Source organism: Thamnophis elegans, chromosome 7, assembly GCF_009769535.1.
Source record: "Thamnophis elegans isolate rThaEle1 chromosome 7, rThaEle1.pri, whole genome shotgun sequence".
Classification (NCBI taxonomy): domain Eukaryota; kingdom Metazoa; phylum Chordata; class Lepidosauria; order Squamata; family Colubridae; genus Thamnophis; species Thamnophis elegans.
The window spans coordinates 70,134,370-70,153,488 of NC_045547.1; the positions used below are offsets into that span (position 1 = coordinate 70,134,370).

At 43.2% G+C, this 19,119-nt stretch overlaps 1 protein-coding gene across 1 annotated transcript in view; it reads right to left on the reverse strand.

The window, feature by feature from the left end:
- Window positions 1–19,119, reverse strand: part of GRAMD4 (GRAM domain containing 4) — a 99,049-nt gene that overhangs the window by 54,300 nt on the left and 25,630 nt on the right. The window contains exon 2 of the mRNA XM_032221757.1: window positions 10,642–10,846. Within this exon, the coding sequence (XP_032077648.1) occupies window positions 10,642–10,846 (205 nt within the window). The remainder of the gene's footprint in view (window positions 1–10,641; window positions 10,847–19,119) is intronic.

Sequence of the window (19,119 nt, forward strand, 5' to 3'; positions counted from 1 at the left end):
GTCTTATTTTCTTTTGACACCTCCCCCCCTGAAATAAGCACTTGGCCTTATTTTTGGGAGGTCTTATTATTTTTGAGGTGCAGGCGCGGCGAGCATGGTCACCTCATGGCTGCTTCTGTGTTGCAATATTTTTGGGGAGGGCTTATTTTCAGGGGAAGGCTTATTTTAGCGCATGTGCTCAAAAGCCCGATTGGGCTTATGATCCGGAGCGGTCTCATTTTCAGGGAAACACAGTAGAAATCGATTTTCTACATACAACTCCCTCCCCCAACATTTTAGGAATATGAATTCCTACACTGTCCTTTTATTTGTCTCTGAATGTTAAAAAGGAAATCAGAATCACTCCTGGGTTTTTTTTTGTCTTTTTTTGTTTTCTGGAAGATTAGCTATGCAATCATCTGTGAAAAATAACATCATATCATCAATGGCTGACCTAACAGTAAATAGACAGGTAGGTTAGTGTCATTTTGAAAGGCTAAAATTGCACTCCATTATCTGCTTCAATGCTTATGCTTTTACTGTGTTCTGAGAAATGGTGATACTCCAAAAGGCAGCCACTGGGAATCACAAGTATTTCTGCCACTGAAACCAGGGTTAAAAGTATGCCGACTGAGACACTATCAAGTAATCCAGACTCAATATAACAGAATTTAGTTCTATGTAATTGGATGTAATTCCACTGTCAGTTCTAATCTCCATCCCCTATTAACTACAATAGGCAATGATTTAATAATAAAGATGATGAAACAAGTTGCATTTTGGGCTTATATTTTTACCCCTTTTTCCGATGTCCCCATCAATCTGATTTTCTTATTAACACACCCGGCCATACAAATGGAAAGTTACACTTGCTTAGCACTTATCTTTGTCCCCATAAGATATTAATCTAACTGCACAGTATTTTAGGCACGTCAACGCAGAGTTCTTAGAAGGTGAAGCAGAAATGTCTTTAAATTATAAATGAAGGCAAGGTTTTTACATAATTACTGGGAAAAGGGACATTTAGCATGCCTGTTTAGAAGTAAGTACCCTGGGTGAATTCAGTGCCTTCTCAAGCTATATTTTTTATATTGATTTATTTAGGAGTAGGGCCCAAGGAACTCAGTGAAGCTTAATTCTGAGCCAGACTATTTAGCAGGAACAATCCGTTCTTCCAGAGTCACCTTCTCTCTTCTGATTTAGCAAACTGCACAACTTATTAATAATTTGAGAAAGGAATCACATAAAAACTGCAATACAAGCCATACATAAAGCTTTCTGTAATTAAACCTATGGCTTCTCCCAAGCCTGTAAGTGCTGGCAGAGTTGATATATTATGAGTTCCTATTATGCTATCTATCAGGACCCAAATGGGGCCTTGGAGGTGCACTTTCCATTTAGCTGTCCCAGCCTTCTGAAGTAGCCTTCCATCTGAAATTTAAGGGAAGCCTAACCTCCTAGCCTTTCAGAAGCCATGGTGAACAGGCTCATTACGACATAAACATTAGGCTAAAATGGGAGGGATTGAGTCAGAAGGTTAATAGTTTGGTTGGTCTGTTGCCTGGTGGAAAGGATTGCTCTGTTTTTATTCTATTGCTTTTATCGATTGTTGGGAAGTGATGTAATGGGTATTGGGAATGGCTTTGAGAGATAGAAGGAATGGGCCACTACCAAGACAGCCTTCATATTGTTTATTTGTCGAGGTTGGCCCAAAAAATAATAGTTTACATTCCAGGGGTCCAAAAGGACCTGGAAGATGTACCGTATTTTTCGGAGTATAAGACGCACCAGAGTATAAGATGCACCAAGGTTTTGAAGAGGAAATTTTTCAAAAAAAAGTTTTTGCACTCTGCAGACTCCCAAAAAGCCCCGTTTTTCATGAAAACAGGCTTGTTTTTTTCCAAAAAAAAGGGCATGAATAGCCTTTAGGAGGCTTGTAGAGTGCTCCTGGGGGGTGGGGCAAAAATGAGCAAAAAACGCCCGTTTTTTGCAAAAACAGGCCTGTTTTTATCCCCAAAAAGAGCATGCATAGCCTGTTTTTCGCTCATTTCTTCCCTCTCCAGTCCCCAGGAGCCCTCTGCAAGGCTCCTAAAGGCTATACATGGCCATTTTGGTGAAGGGGCGGGGTTTCGGGAGTCAAAAAAATGCTGTATTCAGTGTATAAGACGCGCCCAGATTTTCAGCCTCTTTTTTGAGGGGAAAAAGATGCGTCTTATACTCTGAAAAATACAGTAATCTCAGGGCCACTGAATATAATCTTTAAAAGCTCTTGTAGCACAGAGGAACTACCAGAAGACTAAAAGAGAGCTGATCTTATTCTAATCTACTAAAAGAGGGAAAATAGATCCTGGAAACTATAGACCAGTCAGCTTGACATCAAAATCTGGGGAAATCCTGGGGAAAAATAATCAAGTGGAAAATTTGTGAGTACCTAGAGCAAACAAGGCAATTACAAGAAGATGACATGGGTTAGTTAAAAGCAGATCATGCCAGACAAATGTTATTGCCTCCTTTGACAAAGTGACTCAATTACTGGATCAGGGAAACGCTATGGACATAGTATATTTAGACTTCAGGCATTTGACAAAGTAGACCAGAGCCTACTACTTGGTGAGAGAACAATGTGGAATAGACAGTACCACCACGAGATGGATTGCAGTTGGCTGACCAATCATACCCAACATGTAGGGCTCAATGGAACCATATCTATGGGGGGGGGGAGCATCAGTGGGGCACATCAAGCTTCTCTCTTGGGCCCAGTGCTCTTCACCATTACCACAAATGATCTAGATGAGGAACTAGAAGGCAAATTCATCGAATGTGCAGAAAACTCCAAACTGGGGGGCATTGCTAACATTGCTAACAAGATAAACTCAACATTCAAAAAGAACCTGACAAACTTAAACACTGAGTAACAAGATGCAGTTCAGTGCTGAGAAAAATAAGGACCAGCACCTAGGCATGAAAATCAAAATGCATAGATATAGAATAGGCCTGTGATGGCGAATCGGTGGCACGCAGAGCCCTCTCTGTGGGCACACACATCGTCACCCCAGCTCAGTTAACTGGTCATTGGGTTTCCAAGGCATGTGTGTGTGCCAACCAGCTGGTCATCAGGTTTCCAGCGCTCTGGCATGTGTGCCTTCCGGTTTGGGCTCTTTGTGCCTAAAAGGTTCCCATCACTGGAATAGGCAGTAAGTGGCTCAACAGTAGTACTGTATATACTCGAGTATAAGCCTAGTTTTTCAGCCCACTTTTTGGGCTGAAAAAAGCCGCCTCGGCTTATACTCGAGTCAGTGAAAAATTTGCCCGAAATGGAGGAGAAAAAGGGGCGGGGCCATGCCGCTGGGTGACGCTCGTGAATGGCCCGGCGCCCCTGTGAGTTTCCCCTCCCTCTGTGTCAGTTTGCCGCGCAGCGCGCACCGCACCATCCCCCCTCCTCACGTTCTAATGTAATGCAGGGCTGTCTTACGATTCCCCTTCCTCCCCCTCCTGCCACTCTGCAACGATGTCCCACCTCCTCCTTGTTATGGCAAGCAGCCACATAACGATGTCCCAGAGCTAGTTTACTGTTTTTCTTTGAAATAAATATTCAAAAACATTATTGGTATCTATTTTTATTTTTGAAATTTACCGGTAGCTGCTGCATTTCCCACCCTAGGCTTATACTCGAGTCAATAACTTTTCCAGTTTTTTTGTGGTAAAATTAGGTGCCTCGGCTTATATTCGGGTCGGCCTATACTCGAGTATATACGGTAATTGAGAGAGAGTTTTAGGTGTCCTAATGGACCACTACTTAAGTATGAGCCAGCAATGTGCTGCAGCTGCCAAAAAATCCAAGGCAGCCCTAGGCTGTATCAACACAAGGATAGTGTCTAGATCATGAGAAGTGATAATATATATTGCACGGAGAAGAGCAACAAAGATAAAAAGACGTCTGGAGGTTAAACCATATGATGAACAGTTAAGGGAACTAGGTAGGTCTAGCCTATCAAAGAGAAGAAGCTAACACAGAGAAAAGAGGGTCAACTTGTTCTCCAAAGCACCTGAAGGCAGGACAAGAAATAATGGGTGGAAGCTTGCTAAAAAGAGAACTAAGGAGAAATTTCTTGATAGTGAGGACAATCAATGGAACCACATGCCTCCAGCAGTTATGGGTGCTCCATTGCTGGAGGTTTTCAAGAAGAGACTAGACAACCATTTGACCAAGATCAACTAAGGTCTTCTGCCTTGAGCATGGTGGAGTCAACTAGAAGATTTCCAATGTCTCTTCCAGCCCTTGGGGTTGGCTTGGACCTGCCCTGACAGAGGGCACTATTACTATATTATTTATGTTATGTTTTGTTCATTTTTAATGCATTGCATGTGGTTTCTTGTATGCTGGTGAAAGCCAGTTTGAACTGGAATGGAACAGAAATCTTAATGCTGTAATGAATAAATAATTGAAAAAAAAGTATGTAGATGTAGATCAGTTCAATAAATCAACTCCACGGTAAGACTAAAATAGCTTTTTTTTCATTAATACTGGCTACAGAAACAGAATCATCCAAGTCTGACTTTGTGTTTTAGTTCTTCCCTTTGTTACACTCATGTGAATTAGGGAGACATAGGTTTAAGCTGCTTACACATACCTTCTTCATTGTTTAGGCTTAAGCAGTATGTTTGTTGCCTTCATAATGGATTTCCCCTCTCTTTAAGGCTCTACATTTTATTCTCTACATTTCTCTTTATTCTTTACACTTAACACAGCTGTCGGGCCAAAGCAACCATACCCACACGTAGAATTCAAGCTTACTACCTTATTATATTCTGCCTATTATACAGGAATCTCCTCAAACTGGTAGTTTTAGCCTGGGAACAGAGAGTTAAGGCTCTATGAAGCTTAATGGGGGTGGAGGTCAGGGGTGGGTTTCAAAATTTGCAGCAATGGGTTCACTGCCCTGTTGCTGGGTGGGCGTGGTCATGGTGGGTGTGGCTTAGTCGGCCTCCTGCACCATGGGGGAGGAGCGTTTTTTGCCCTCCCTATGCTCTGGAGGTTTTCCTCGAGCCTCCAGGAGAATGAAAACTGCTTTCCCTGGGCTCCAGAAACCCTCCAGAGGCTGGAAACAGGCCCAATGCCAGACTTCCGGAACCTCCAGTTGGCCCGTTTCCCCCCCTCCTCATGCCTCCGTGCGGGCCCTGCACTTAGCTGCGTGGAGACTCCTGGGAGGGGAGGGGAGGGGAGGGGAGAGGTGGGAGTGGCAGGGTGGCCGTGGACATTTGCGGGTTCACCGAACTGGGCAGAATCCTAGCTAGAGGATCGGCCAAACCCCTGCAAACCCCCAGCAGCCCACCCCTGGACTGTGTTCCATTCTGTATCTCTTGCGGCTCTGCAAGGTCTCAAAAATAATTCCATACTTGAGCCCCCCCGCCTCTCCTCTTCCTGGCTGAGCCTCTCCCAACAACAACTCAAGTCAGATGTTGATAGGGCTGAGTAGCACAACAATGTGGATGCCTCTTTTCCTGGCACTGCTTCAACTGCAGAGGAGAATAGGGCAATCCCAGGAAAAGATGCCGCTGCTTTAAGGAACTGTCTGAAAGTGTCAAGTTAACATCCTGACATATTCCCAAACGTCCTTTTGTCCCTCAAATCCAAGGGATGTACTGCCACAGAAGTTAACATTGCAACTGTCACCATTTTATAAATTTCAACCTTTTTTTTCTGATTGGGGAGCTTTTTTTAGCACTTTGTGTGCTATAAGGCAGAAGAGAAGTGTTTCAGCAATTAATATTCTATCCTTCCGTTAAAAATTGTCAGAGAGGGAATTATGCAACGCCTAGTTTTAGGAGACAGAGGAACAATTAAATCTAGCAGCGCCAACATTAAATTAACATTAAACTTCAGCAAAATGTTGGAAAGCTTTTATACCCAACAAGCCTCTATTCTATATTTGGTGCAACAAATCCTTTTCTCCAATCACATCCACCCACCATATTATGCAATGATTCTCAACAGTCAGATTGCAAAAATGGGGGAGAACGAAAAACTGCAAGAGGAATTTCACCCAGCTGATATGTAGCCAGTTTACTAGCCTCCAGATAGGACAACAAAATCAATGTTCCTTAAAATACTTTTATACACACCTACAAACTTTGTATGCTACCCACCTCAAAGACTCGGGGCCATTTAAATAACAATACCGACACAAACAAAAATCCCCAACACAACAAATCCCCAAAATATAACAGAGTTAATCTGAATCCCCCGCCAACACTAAAGTTTTAATGCAGGGGTGTCAAACTCGATTTTATTGAGGGCTGCATCAGGGTTACGTTTGACTTGGGGGGCCAGGGTAGGCGTGGCCAGGGTGGGCCTGGCCAGCTTAATGTCACTTTTGGGGGGGGGCTGTGGTGGTACGAGTGCTCTGCCAGCAAAAATGGGCTCCCGAGCTGTTTTCGGCTGTGATGGCCTCCTGCAATCCTCCACCAGAGAAAACGGAGCTCAGGAGAGCTACAGGGGCCCTCATGAGCTTCATTTTCAGCTGCGACAGCCTCCTGCAACCCTCTACCAAGGAAATTGAGCCACTTGCGGCCCTCCCAAATGCCATTTTGGCTGGCAGAGGCACCATGGGCCAGCTCTTCACTGTTTTCAGGGCAGCCCATGGGCTAGATCTAAGCACCCCATGGGCCGGATCCAGCCCCTGGGCCCTAAGTTTGACACCCCTGTTTTAATGGAATATGTAGTTTTAACAATCTTGAGAAAGGCTAGCTGGATGGAGGTCACTAAAGAAGAATGTTCCAGTGCAGACCACTATTGAGAAGGAATGCTTTCAGAGCCTTCAACTCATTTAGGGCGAGACCTTTACCTTCTTGAGATGAACGCAGAGAATAAGAGAGATGAGTGCTGGGAATAAGAGAGCTGGTTCTAGAGATACACAGAGGCTTAACCACACAGAGATTTGAAAGTTAAGAACAGATATCTGATTATACCAGAAATGTTAAAAAAAAAAAAAGTTTCTGATATGCAATAGTTAAGATGTTGGAGTGATACAAAGAAGACTCACATTCAATCAAATGTCTGGAAGGTCACTTGGTGACCCTGAGCCTAATTGTTATTTTTCAAAGGATTGTTATTGTAGGGAAAAATGAGGAAAAATAATAATATAGCACTTCCTAAACCTCTTGGATGAAAGGTGGGATATAAATATAATAAATAAAATATTGCCTGTGTTTATCCAGCGCTTTGAATCTATTATGTGAGTTGTCTGATTTCAGTTTAATCATTGAACAAACTCAGCCACTGTGTTCCGTAAACCAACCCTGGTTTATGAGATATGATGATATGATGAAACCACAGTCGGCTGTGGTTTATTCAATGAAATTTAGGGAATTCTGCGAACAGAGTCATTTAAAGAAACATTTGAACACCCATAAAGTTTTTGCAATAAAGCTTTATGGAAGAAAAAAAAATTACTCGAGAGTTTCAACTCATCTCAGAGCTAACAAATAAAACAAAATATGAACCTAAAACACCAGAGATGGTATTCAGCCAGTTCTGACAGGTTCTGGAGAACCGGTAGCAGAAATTTTGAGTAGTTTGAAGAACTGGCAAATGGGCTGGGCCCGCCCCTGCTGATCTTCTGTTGCTGAACAGAACGGAGCTGGAAACCAGGTTAGTGGGGTGGGGAGGGAATGGGGATTTTGCAGTAACTTTCCCCCAGGAGTGGGGAGGGAATGAGGATTTTGCAGTATCCTTCCCCTGCTACGCCCACCAAGCCACACCATGCCCACCAAGCCATGCCCACCGAACCAGTAGTAAAAAAAACTTGAATCCCACCACTGTAAAACACATACACAATTCAGAAAGATATAAAATGTTTTCAGTTTTGTGAGAAAACCAACAACAGGGAAAAACAAACTTAACAATATTAGCCTTGAGAATGCTTTGTTTTGATGAACCTTCCAATTCACCTTTCAAGGTCACCTCATGGAGTCAGTATAGGAGCTCATCTATCCACTTTCTTTTCATGACATGGCACAGAGCAAGTTATTTTTAACTAAGGAGTTTGGAACAAGCAAGTCCACAACATTTTAGAACAGTCACTAGAGAGATCTTGTTACTTTCACTGTGCTTTGAATGTAAAAAAAAAACACTTTATCATATTAGTACAATTTAGCTCCCTTCGGCTGCTCCAGACTTAATGTTGGGTCACATAAAATAAAGATGTTATGTTTTTTTTTTTACTCAATTGCTATTTATATTCATTCGTCTTCAAACCTGAAATTAGAAAACAAAATCAAATTTGGCTCTAATCTCTTTGGCAAAGAAGCTCTTCACTCAAGGTCCAATACAGACTCTCAATATAGCTTCCTATCTCAGAAAAATGAGATACAGAAGGACCAAAGTCACTTCCTTTTACATTTGCATTTTGGCTTTTCAGATCTCCAGATCCTATCAGAATACAGGCAGCAAGAATGACAAAATATGCCATCCTTCCGCTAACAACTGTTGCCATCAAATTCCAAGTTCTTTATAATTATAAGGTAAAGGTTCCCCTCGTACATATGTGCTAGTCGTTCCCAACTCTAGGGGGCAGTGCTCATCTCCATTTCAAAGCCAAAGAGCCAGCGCTGTCCGAAGATGTCTCCGTGGTCATGTGGCTGGCATGACTAAATGCTGAAGGCACATGGAACACTGTTACCTTCCCACCAAAGTGGTTCCTATTTTTCTACTTGCATTTTTACATGCTTTCAAACTGCTAGGTTGGCAGAAGCTGGGACAAGTAACAGGAGCTCACTTCATGACGCGGCGCTAGGGATTTGAACTGCTGAATTGCTGAACCTTTTGATCAACAAGCTCAGTGTCATAGCCACTGAGTCATCATGTCCCACCTTTTATAATTATATTTAGATACAAATGACTATATTACTGCATATATGCACACCCAGTTTGTTTATTTATTTGTGAAATTTATAAAACCACCTCACCATTTGTGAGTACATTAATTATTTTTTTTAAAAAACCAAATTAAGTCAAAAGATAAAGACATAGCCAAGCCTGAGTGTAACATATCTCTCTGTAAGAAAATTTACAAGAAATTCCAGTTAGCCTATGCTTAAGATCAGGAATGGTTTAAATGGTTTAAAGTTAGCTTAGCAAGAAGAAGCTAAGATCAATGTAGAGATGTTATTAATTTTTTTATTTCTTTTTTCTCAATAGATTTTAGACTGTGTTTGTCAAAAATCTATACCGTGTACGGGTTCTGGGAAGTCGGGGGGGGGAGGAGGTGGGGGGTTGGGGGGGAGGGAGGGGGGAGGGAGGGATAGATATTAGGCTAGACACGATGTGTTGGACCTCAATGCAATGTGACTTCACATGTATACTGTTTTTCTTTAATTTTTCTTTAAAAATAGGATAAGCCAAGTACATTAACATATACCGGAAATACACCAAGGGGAGGAGGAGTAGGAAAGAAGAAGGATGGGTAGAGAGGGATGGGAGAGAGGGGGGGGGGGAAGGTGAAAAGGAAGGGGGGAGCGGATCTGGAGAGAGGAGTGGTAGAGGAGGAGGGGAAGTAGGGTAGAGGGGGATGATGGAGGGAAGATAGAAAGTAGGAGGGTGGTGGCAGAAAGAGGTGTATGGAGAATGGAAGAGGTATATTGGGCTTTTACTTTCTGGAGCATTGTGGACAAGAGGAATTGATGCAATTATTGTTTAATACTGTATGGTGTATACATGTGAGTGTATGAAAATGAAAATAAAAATAAAATATACTAAAAGACACAAAAAAATTACAGATATACTGAAATATAATTCCCAATAATATCAACTAATATTGGATGGGCAATGAATTCATGAATTCTTAAGGAAAACAAAACATAGCTAAGCATAATGTATAGTTGGGGACCAACAAGAAAAACTAAACTAGAAAATAGAATTTTAGTTTAATTGATTTTGTAAGGATTTGATTTTACAGCCCCAGAGAGGGTGCATAAGGAGCCATAGGATTTTGGTGCTTTCCATTTTTATAGGACAAAAGAAAAATATTCTGCCCTTGAAATATATCTTATAGTTCCAGGGAAAAGTTCCATCACTCTTGTTTTTCATAGCACTAAAAGGAAGCCATCTGAAATGGTTTCCCTTAGCCAAAGAAAACTCTTATCTATCAGTTCCAAAGCACTCATATTACACCCAGATATCCTGAGAATTGAAGGAATAATAAAAATAATATTTAATAAGCCCCCCAAAAAGAATGATGAAAGGTGACAAAACAAAAATCCCCCACCCATCTTTGCTTTCCATGCTATAGGCCAGGGGTCAGCAACAGTGGCTCTGAGCCGCATGTGGCTGTTTCATCCCTCTGCTGCAGCTCCTGTCACCGGTCGGCTCCACAATTGATAGGGCTTTCAGTTAGGACAGGTAGAGGAAAAAGAGTGCCACGCTAGGAGGAGACTCTATGGGGAACTGGGCTTCCGGTCAGCTTCAGAATTAAACAGGGGGCTTCCGGTACGGACCTTTGTGGTTCTTTGAGTGTTTAAGGTTGCCGACCCCTGCTTTAGACCTAGTAAAGTTTTGAAAGTGTATTTCTTTTGCCACGGGTTCTCCATCCGTTCAGATTGCTCAGTCTGGTTTCTTCAAAATAGACAACAGCAATATAATGTGCAAACATTTTAAATACTTACAGGGTCTCTCAGTTCATCGTAGCCCGATGTACGAGGTATTTTCATAGGGATTTCATCTCCACATTCAGTATCTGAAGCATTGGGAGACTCTGCTAAGTCCGGGAACTCATCTCTCTTATGTCCTCTGAACCTTATTTTGTCCAGCCTCTTTAGCATGTTCAGCACTCCACTTTTCTGCTTTATCTTAACATGACGGTTGGAGTCCCTGAAGAACACAAAGGGAAAAAGGAGAGGAAAGCGTAAGATTATTATCAGGACATGTATTGAACATAGGTTCTGTTCAGGGTGGGTTCTGGCAGTCACTACTGCCATGGCTGTGCCGCATGCATGCGTGTGCAGTGCAATAAAAATTGCTCTGAGCATGCATAGAAGCAAAAAAAACCAAGATGGCGCCACCTATGGCACCATCGGAAAAACCGATTTAGGGGGCATGGCAGGCGAGGGTCGCTGCGGGTTCCAATGAGCCAGGCCACCAAACCACTACCGGTTCAGCCGAACTGGTCCGTGTTATGTCCTCCCGTGCCAGCCGACGGGAGGGGCTGGAGCAGCCGGCAGCTGATTGGCTGTGACGCACCCGCCAGCTGGAGGAAGACGCGTCGGGCGTCTATTGGCTGGCCAACTGACAGCTCCAGTATATAAAGAGCTGTCGGTTGGCCGGGAGCTGTCCACATTCTGAATCCTCCTAGTTAACAGACCTATGTTAAATAAAGCCGGAAAAACCGTTACTTTGACTGAACGCCTCTAGCCTGGTTATTTAAAAGTCCGAACCAATAGGAACCCACTTCTGATTCTGTACTGCATCAATCCCACAACTCTTGGCAGTATCCAAGGCAATTTCATGGTCTATAGAGTGATGGCTGATCATTTTGTCATCACATGCTGAGAGCACACCCCCGTGCCCATAATGTAATGTGCATGCAACTCCCATGTGCTCCCCGTCCCCTCCCCCCGGTGCATGTGCACATGACCCCACCGGCACCCCATTTTGGGCCTAGTAGGCCTCCCAGCAGCTTCCTGGAAGCAAAAACAGGCGACAGGGGGAACACCGCTGACCTGCACATACTAGCAAAGTGCTCCTCAATTCTTGGTTGTTTTGCAGTTCTTACTGGTGGGAGAGATCCCAGCCCGGTGCCATGGCTGTTAGGAATGTAATTCTAACGGTTGGGTTGGCAATATATAAATCATGTAATAATGGTGTAACTGTTTCTTTAAACCATACTGTAAAATGTGATTGGTTGCTGTATTGCTCAATCGGCCATAAGTGGGAGCCAGAATGCCTGTTAGCTCTCTCTCTGTTTGTTAGATGCTGGGCTGATCTGATCTGGAAGTGCTATGAGCTATTGTAAGTTTTGCAACTGTTACAAACTTAGTGTACCGGATTGATTATATGTTATTGGACTATGTTATTTGGATTATCCTTTTACTGAGAGACGTTGATGACTGACTGTCTTATCCGTGTATGACTTGGACTGTTTGATGGACTCTGATACCTCTATTTCCACGAAAGTAAAAGCCTATTTAAACTGCAGTGTCTCTGTATGCTGGTTTGTGTGTTCTCCAACACAACTCTCACAACGCTTCGCTGAATGTACTCGCTCTCCTAACAGGGAGCTAACCTAACAATGGCGTTTCTTTCTTTTTCCCATGTCTTATTAAGGCAAAGGTAAAGGTTCCTCGCGCACATATGTGGTAGTCGTTACTGACTCAAGGTGGCGGTGCTCAACTCCGTTTCAAAACTGAAGAGCCAGCGCTATCCAAAGACGTCTCCATGGTCAAGTGGCCAGCATGACTAAACAACAAAGGTGCACAGAACACTGTTACCTTCCCTCCAAAGGTGATCCCTATTTTTCTACTTGCATTTTTACGTGCTTTCGAACTGCTAGTTTGGCAGAAGCTGAGACAAGTAACAGGAGCTCACCCCGTTAGATGGCATTAGGGATTCAAACCACCAAACTGCTGACCTTTCTGATCGACAAGCTCAGCGTCTTAGCCACTGGGCCACCACGTAGAAGCATAAACGTATCCAGGATCAAAGATGAAATCCTATTAGAATCCATAAGCTTCCATACTGACAGCTGCACATCTTGCTGGGATTGAAGTTAAACCTGTTTCTCCCCATTCCAAGATTTACAGTCACAGGAACAAAAGCTTAAATGCAACTCTTTATTTGGAGATACATATCCAAGCACCATAAGCATATTGATGAAACCTCACACATTCCATCAGATTACGTTCTCACTGGCTTCATGTGTATATTAGGGTAGGGGAGAGAGTTGAGCCCTATGGCAGCCCTATGGCAAAAGAGAAACCAGAGATTCAACCTCTGCTACTAGCCCCCTCCCCCAATTCATTTTTTTTACTACCGGTTCTGTCGGTGTGGCTTGGTGGGCGTGGCTTGGTGGTCATGTGACTGGGTGGGTGTGGGTGGGTGGTCCCAGAAGGAACTCACAGACTGTAACAGAGACAGAAAACAAAAAAAACAGTATAACAAAGTTGGGAGGGACCTTGGAGGTCTTCTAGTCCAACCCGCTGCTTAGGCAGGAACCTCTACACCACTTCAGACAAATGGTTATACATCATCTTCTTTAAAACTTCCAGTGTTGGAGCAGTCACAACTTCTGAAGGCAAGCAGTTCCACTGATTAATTGTTCTAACTGTCAGGAAATTTCTCCTTAGTTCTAAGTTGCTTCTCTCCTTGATTAGTTTCCACTCATTGCTTCTTGTCCTGCCCTCAGGTGCTTTGGGAAATAGCTTAATTCTTCTTTTTTGTGGCAACCCCTGAGATATTGGAACACTGCTATCACGTCACCCCCTAGTCGTTCTTTTCATTAAACTAGACATACCTAGTTCCAACAAAGATGATTAGGGGACTGGAGGCCAAAACATATGAAGAACGCTTCATATGTTTTGGCCTCCAGTCCCCTAATCATCTTTGTTGCTCTTCTTTGCACTCTTTCTAGTGTTTCCACATCTTTTTTACACCGTGGCGACCAAAACTGGATGCAGTATTCCAAGTGTGGCCTTACCAAGGCATTTTAAAGTGGTATTAACACTTCACACGATCTTGATTCTATCCCTCTGTTTAGGCAGCCTAGAACTATGTTGGCAGCACACTGCATACTGCTGGCTCATATTTAAATGGTCCACTAGAACTCTAAGATCCCTCTCACAGTTACTACTATTGAGCGAGGTACCACATATGCTGGTACCTGTGCATTTTGTTTTTCTTGCCTAAATGTAGAACCTTACTTTTTTTTACCATTGAAGGACAGTAGCAGACTCCCAATCCCACCATACTAGAACAAAATGCTTATGACCTCAAACCAAAGTATGATTTGAACTGGGGAAAAACCTACAGCTGGGAACATGCTGTACGAATTAGAAGAGGAAAATCCTCATATCTGCAATCTTAGAAGTTGCTTAGAGCAAAAACAGCTCAAATACTTAAAACAAGCCATAAATATGCAGATCTGCATTCCTGGGGATAACATTCTGTATCACTGACTCTTCGTTTATAGCATTCTCCTATTCACGTAAACACAACCACAGATACCGAATATATCATTCATATACAGGAACACATTTTCCCAAAATCTTTCACAATTGACTAACGTTTCGTAATGCTAGCTATCCCTTAGGAAGTTATATGGGAGTAAATCTTCCAATACTGTAGTATTTCGTGATGTTCAGAAACACTCTGAAAGATTTATTTTCAAAAGAATGGAGCAGCAAAGAAAACATTCTAGAGAAAGAGTGCGCAGAAGAACAACAAAGAGGATAAGGGGTTGGGACCAGGTGTGGTATTCACTTACCTTCCCTATCAGTTTGCAAACATAAGTGCATGTGCTGCCACTGTGCATGCGCTTAGCCTACAGCGCATGTGCTTTTGGCTTAAAAAGTGCCTAAATGGGATGCCGTAGACCTGGGGTGGATGGGCAGGCCGCCCATGATTTCTACCACCAGTTCAGACAAACCGGTCCGAACCAATAGAATACCACCTCTGGTTGGGACACTACATCGTATGATGAACAGCTGAGGGAATTAAGTATGTTTAGCTTAATGAAGATAAGGCTCAGGGAAGACATGAGGGCTGTCACAGGGAAGATAGAGATCAAGAGGGGATCAACCTGAACAGGAGAAGAAGGATGGAAGGATCATCAGAGAGATATTCAACCTAGAAATAAGGAGCAATTTCCTGACAGTGAGAACAATTAATCAATAGAACAGCTGCCTCCTAGAGTTGTGGTGCTCCATTGCTGAAGGTTTTCCAGAAGAGAAATGGAATGGTGTATGTTTTTCTGACTTGGGCAGGGGGTTGGAATAGAAAACGTCAAAGGTCCTTCCAGGCCCCTGAGTCTAAGACAGACAGACAGACAGACAAAACAGACAGTCAGACAACACAGACAGAGACAGACAGACAGACAGACCTATCTATCTAGCTAGCTAGCTATTTATCTATCCCTCCCTCCTTTTGTATTGAATAAATGTAGGGGGGTTCTTTTATCCATCATAATTGATTGCTATTGTAAGGTTGGGGGTTCTCAGAATCTTAGCTAGAGGTTCTCCCAAACCCCTGTGAACCCCCAGCAGCCCCCCCTGAATTCTTCAGATATTTTATTGGCCTTAATTTTATTATTTTAAAGTAGCAGAGGGCACTAAATTGGCTATCTCTCCAGCAAGCACCCTCTGGAAGAGCTCCTTTATCGTATTCTTGTATACGTTTGTGGTTCCTATTATCTTTTACTACAATCTAAATAAAAACTGTTGTTCACTCTTTCTCTTGAAACTGAATGGAAAACAATGGGAAGTCAGGGAAGGTGGCTTCTGAAAGCCAAGACAGAATGACATAATGACAAAACTGGGATTCCTCCCTACATCTCTCTCACCCATGAGAATCTCATCAAATTTTTATTTTCTTTTGGGAAAAATAACCGTTTTGTTTCCAGCACCCTTAACAATTATGAATGATAAAAATGCAAGGAATTTTTTCAGCACAGCACCAGTTCAAAGGATCAGCAGTAACTACCAAAGACTTTACATAATATTTTACAAAATCACAGACTATAATCAGATCTTGCTTAACAACCGCAAGTAACAGGTTTGGGAAGACTGGCTTATAAAACTTACACAAAAGCCCCCCAAAAAAACCCACACGCATTTCATATTGAAAAACATAAAAGCCAACAGATGGGAAAATTTCTCCTATCTATTCACAGTAAGTATTGTTCACCTCCATGCAAGTTTCATTAGCCTCCGGGTTTTATTTCTGTTTTCAAAATCGGAAACCATATCCTGATTGCGAGGCTGCCAGTGTGCAGGAATTCTAGGCTTGTGATTACATACTTCAATTAGTTCATACAAAAAGTCTAAAGGCCACACAGCCAATTTATAAACACATTTCACTAGGAGCTGTAAAGGAAAACACTGCCACTAACAAGAAACAGAACAGCTCCAGCTGGCACTATTAAACAAGGGGAGAGTTGAAGAGGGGGGGGGGGGAAACTTGTTACAAGCAATAACTCAGTCTGAACCACGCACATAATTTCCAGATCGCTCAATCAATATGGCTTGGAACATCAATGGTCTCAATTAGGAAAGAATGTGGGAAGCACCAGTTGCTTCAATCACTAATTGAATTGGTGTCAACTTGCAACATCAGAACCAATAGGTTGGCTTGCTGCTCTACAATAGATCCTATGGTTCAACTCAACACGCCCCTTCGGCCGATGCTGCCGGAGTGTGTTTGCAGTAGCGCCTCTTGGTTTTGGGATAGGGATAAGGATAAGGATAGGGATAAGGATAAGGATAAGGATACGGATAGGGATAGGGAAAGGGGTAGGGGTAGGGAAAGGGATAGGGAAAGGGGTAGGGGTAGGGAAAGGGATAGGGATAAGGATAGGGAAAGGGATAGGGAAAGGGATAGGGATAGGGAAATGGATACGGAAAGGGATAGGGAAAGGGGTAAGGGTAGGGGTAGGGGTAGGGGTAGGGAAAGGGATAAGGATAGGGATAATGAAAGGGATAGGGATAGGGAAAGGCATAGGGAAAGGCATAGGGATAGGGATAGGGAAATGGATAGGGAAAGGGATAGGGATAGGGAAAGGGATGGGGATGGGGATAGGGATAGGGATAGGAATAGGAAAAGGGAAAGGGATAGGGATAGGGGTAGGGTAGAGTGGGATGGGATGGGATGGGATGGGATGGGATGGAATAGAATAGAATAGAATAGAATGGGATGGGATGGGATGGAATAGAATAGAATAGAATAGAATGGAATGGAATGGAATGGAATAGAATAGAATAGAATTCTTTATTGGCCAAGTGTAATTGAACACACAAGGAATTTGTCTTTGGTGCAGATGCTCTCAGTGTACATAAAAAGACAAGATACATTCGTCAAGAATCATAAGGTACAACACTTAATGATAGTCATAGGGTACTCCCTATTAGCAATAGCAATAGCAGTTAGACTTATATACCGCTTCATAGGGCTTTCAGCCCTCTCTAAGCGGTTTACAGAGTCAGCATATTGCCCCCAACAACAATCCGGGTCCTCATTTTACCCACCTCGGAAGGATGGAAGGCTGAGTCAACCCTGAGCCGGTGAGATTTGAACAGCCAAACTGCAGAACTGCAGTCAGCTGAAGTAGCCTGCAGTGCTGCATTTAACCACTACGCCACCTCGGCTCTCCCATTGGATCCATTTTTATTTAACTAATATTTTTCAAAGGAGATAACACATAGACCATAACAGTCAAAAGTTTTTGTTTTAGCCAGGGGCTAGTAAGGCATGAGGGCGGCGGTAGCTCAGTGGCTAAGACGCTGAGCTTGTCAATCAGAAAGTTCGGCAGTTCGAATCCCTAGTGCCACATAACGGAGTGAGCTCTTGTCACTTGTCCCAACTTCTGCCAACCTAAGCAGTTCGAAGGCATGTAAAAATGCAAGTAGAAAAATAGGGACCATTTTGGTGGGAAGGTAACAGCGTTCCATGCACCTTCGGTGTTTAATCATGCCGGCCACATGACCACGGAGACGTCTTTGGACAGCGCTGGCTCTTCGGCTTTGAAACAGAGATGAGCACCGCCCCCTAGAGTCAGGAATGACTACCACATATGTCCCAGGGGGACCTTTACCTTAATAAGGCATGGAAAAAGAAAGAAACACCATGGCATTAGCCCAGGATCTCTCCCACCAGTGAAAATTGCAAAACAACCAAGAATTGAGGAGCACTTTGCTGGCAAGAGATCTGTAACACTAACCCCCTCTCCATTTCCAACAATCTTGAAAGGTTAGAATGGGACCTGCAAAGAGATTTGACAAAACATCAGTTACTAGACTTTCCTGATTGGGAGGGGGGGGACTGACTGACAGTCAGCTGCTTTCACAAACAGCTAGTCCAGTTACATCCTGCATGGAGTCTGAGATAAGGGCTAAAAAGGCTAAGAACAACAAGCTAATTCAGAGTACAGTGTCAAACTCACGTGGTCACGTGACATATCAGGACACTTCCCCACTTTGCTGAACAGGGCATGGGCGTGGCCAGTGTGTGACACATCCAACCCATGGGCTGGGAGTTTGACAGCCCTGACTTATGGACTATCTTCAATTTTGAGAACAAATGAGGTTTATTGGGGACTAAAACTCATCTTTTCTGTGCCTGTTTATTTTTACAGCTATTTTTCTCCCAGTTAAGTGTTAAAAAAAGTGGGCAAACTTTTATCTTACACAACACCCATCATCCCATCATCTATTTGAGTCATGGGAACTCAAAAACAGGAATAAGGAACCTTTTAATAGCTGTGGACTACACTTAACTGTTTAATGTAGTGATTTTATTTAAAATTACAATTACTACACATACAAACTAATACAATAATTATCATCGAGTTACGAATATAATAGAGCCTGCCAATTACATTCATAACCCAAGGATTCACTGGAGGGAATCACGTAAAATGAATGTGAAAAATCCCTTTCACCCACGCATTCGGTAATAGAATGTGCAGGTTGTTAAATGAATGAGGTATCTCAGGGTGGGGAAGGTCGGGGGGGGGGCTAGTGATGGAACAGGCCACCTAAGGCCTCCCCAGCCCACTAAGGTACCTCATGCTCCCCACAATTGCTTCCCCCCCCCCAATCCTGCCATGCTGGATGGCGAAGACTTGTCAACTATTTTCAGGCTTGAAGTAAAGTGTTAATGTACCAGTGTCAAACTCGTGATGTCACATTGTCGTCACATGACGTATCACGTTTTCCCCCTTTGCAGAGCTGGGATGGGCGTGGCCTGCGTGTGACGCATCCGGCCCATGGGCCGCCAGTTTGACACACCTGAGTTAATGTATCACCCACTTAAAATGTTTTCAGAAATCATACCATTAAATTCAGTGGTACCAAACAGCCCCTCCCCCCCACAATGCTCCTCCAGCTTTAAGAGGACAGCTCTGAAAGTAAAAACAGGCCAGCCACCATTTTCCATAC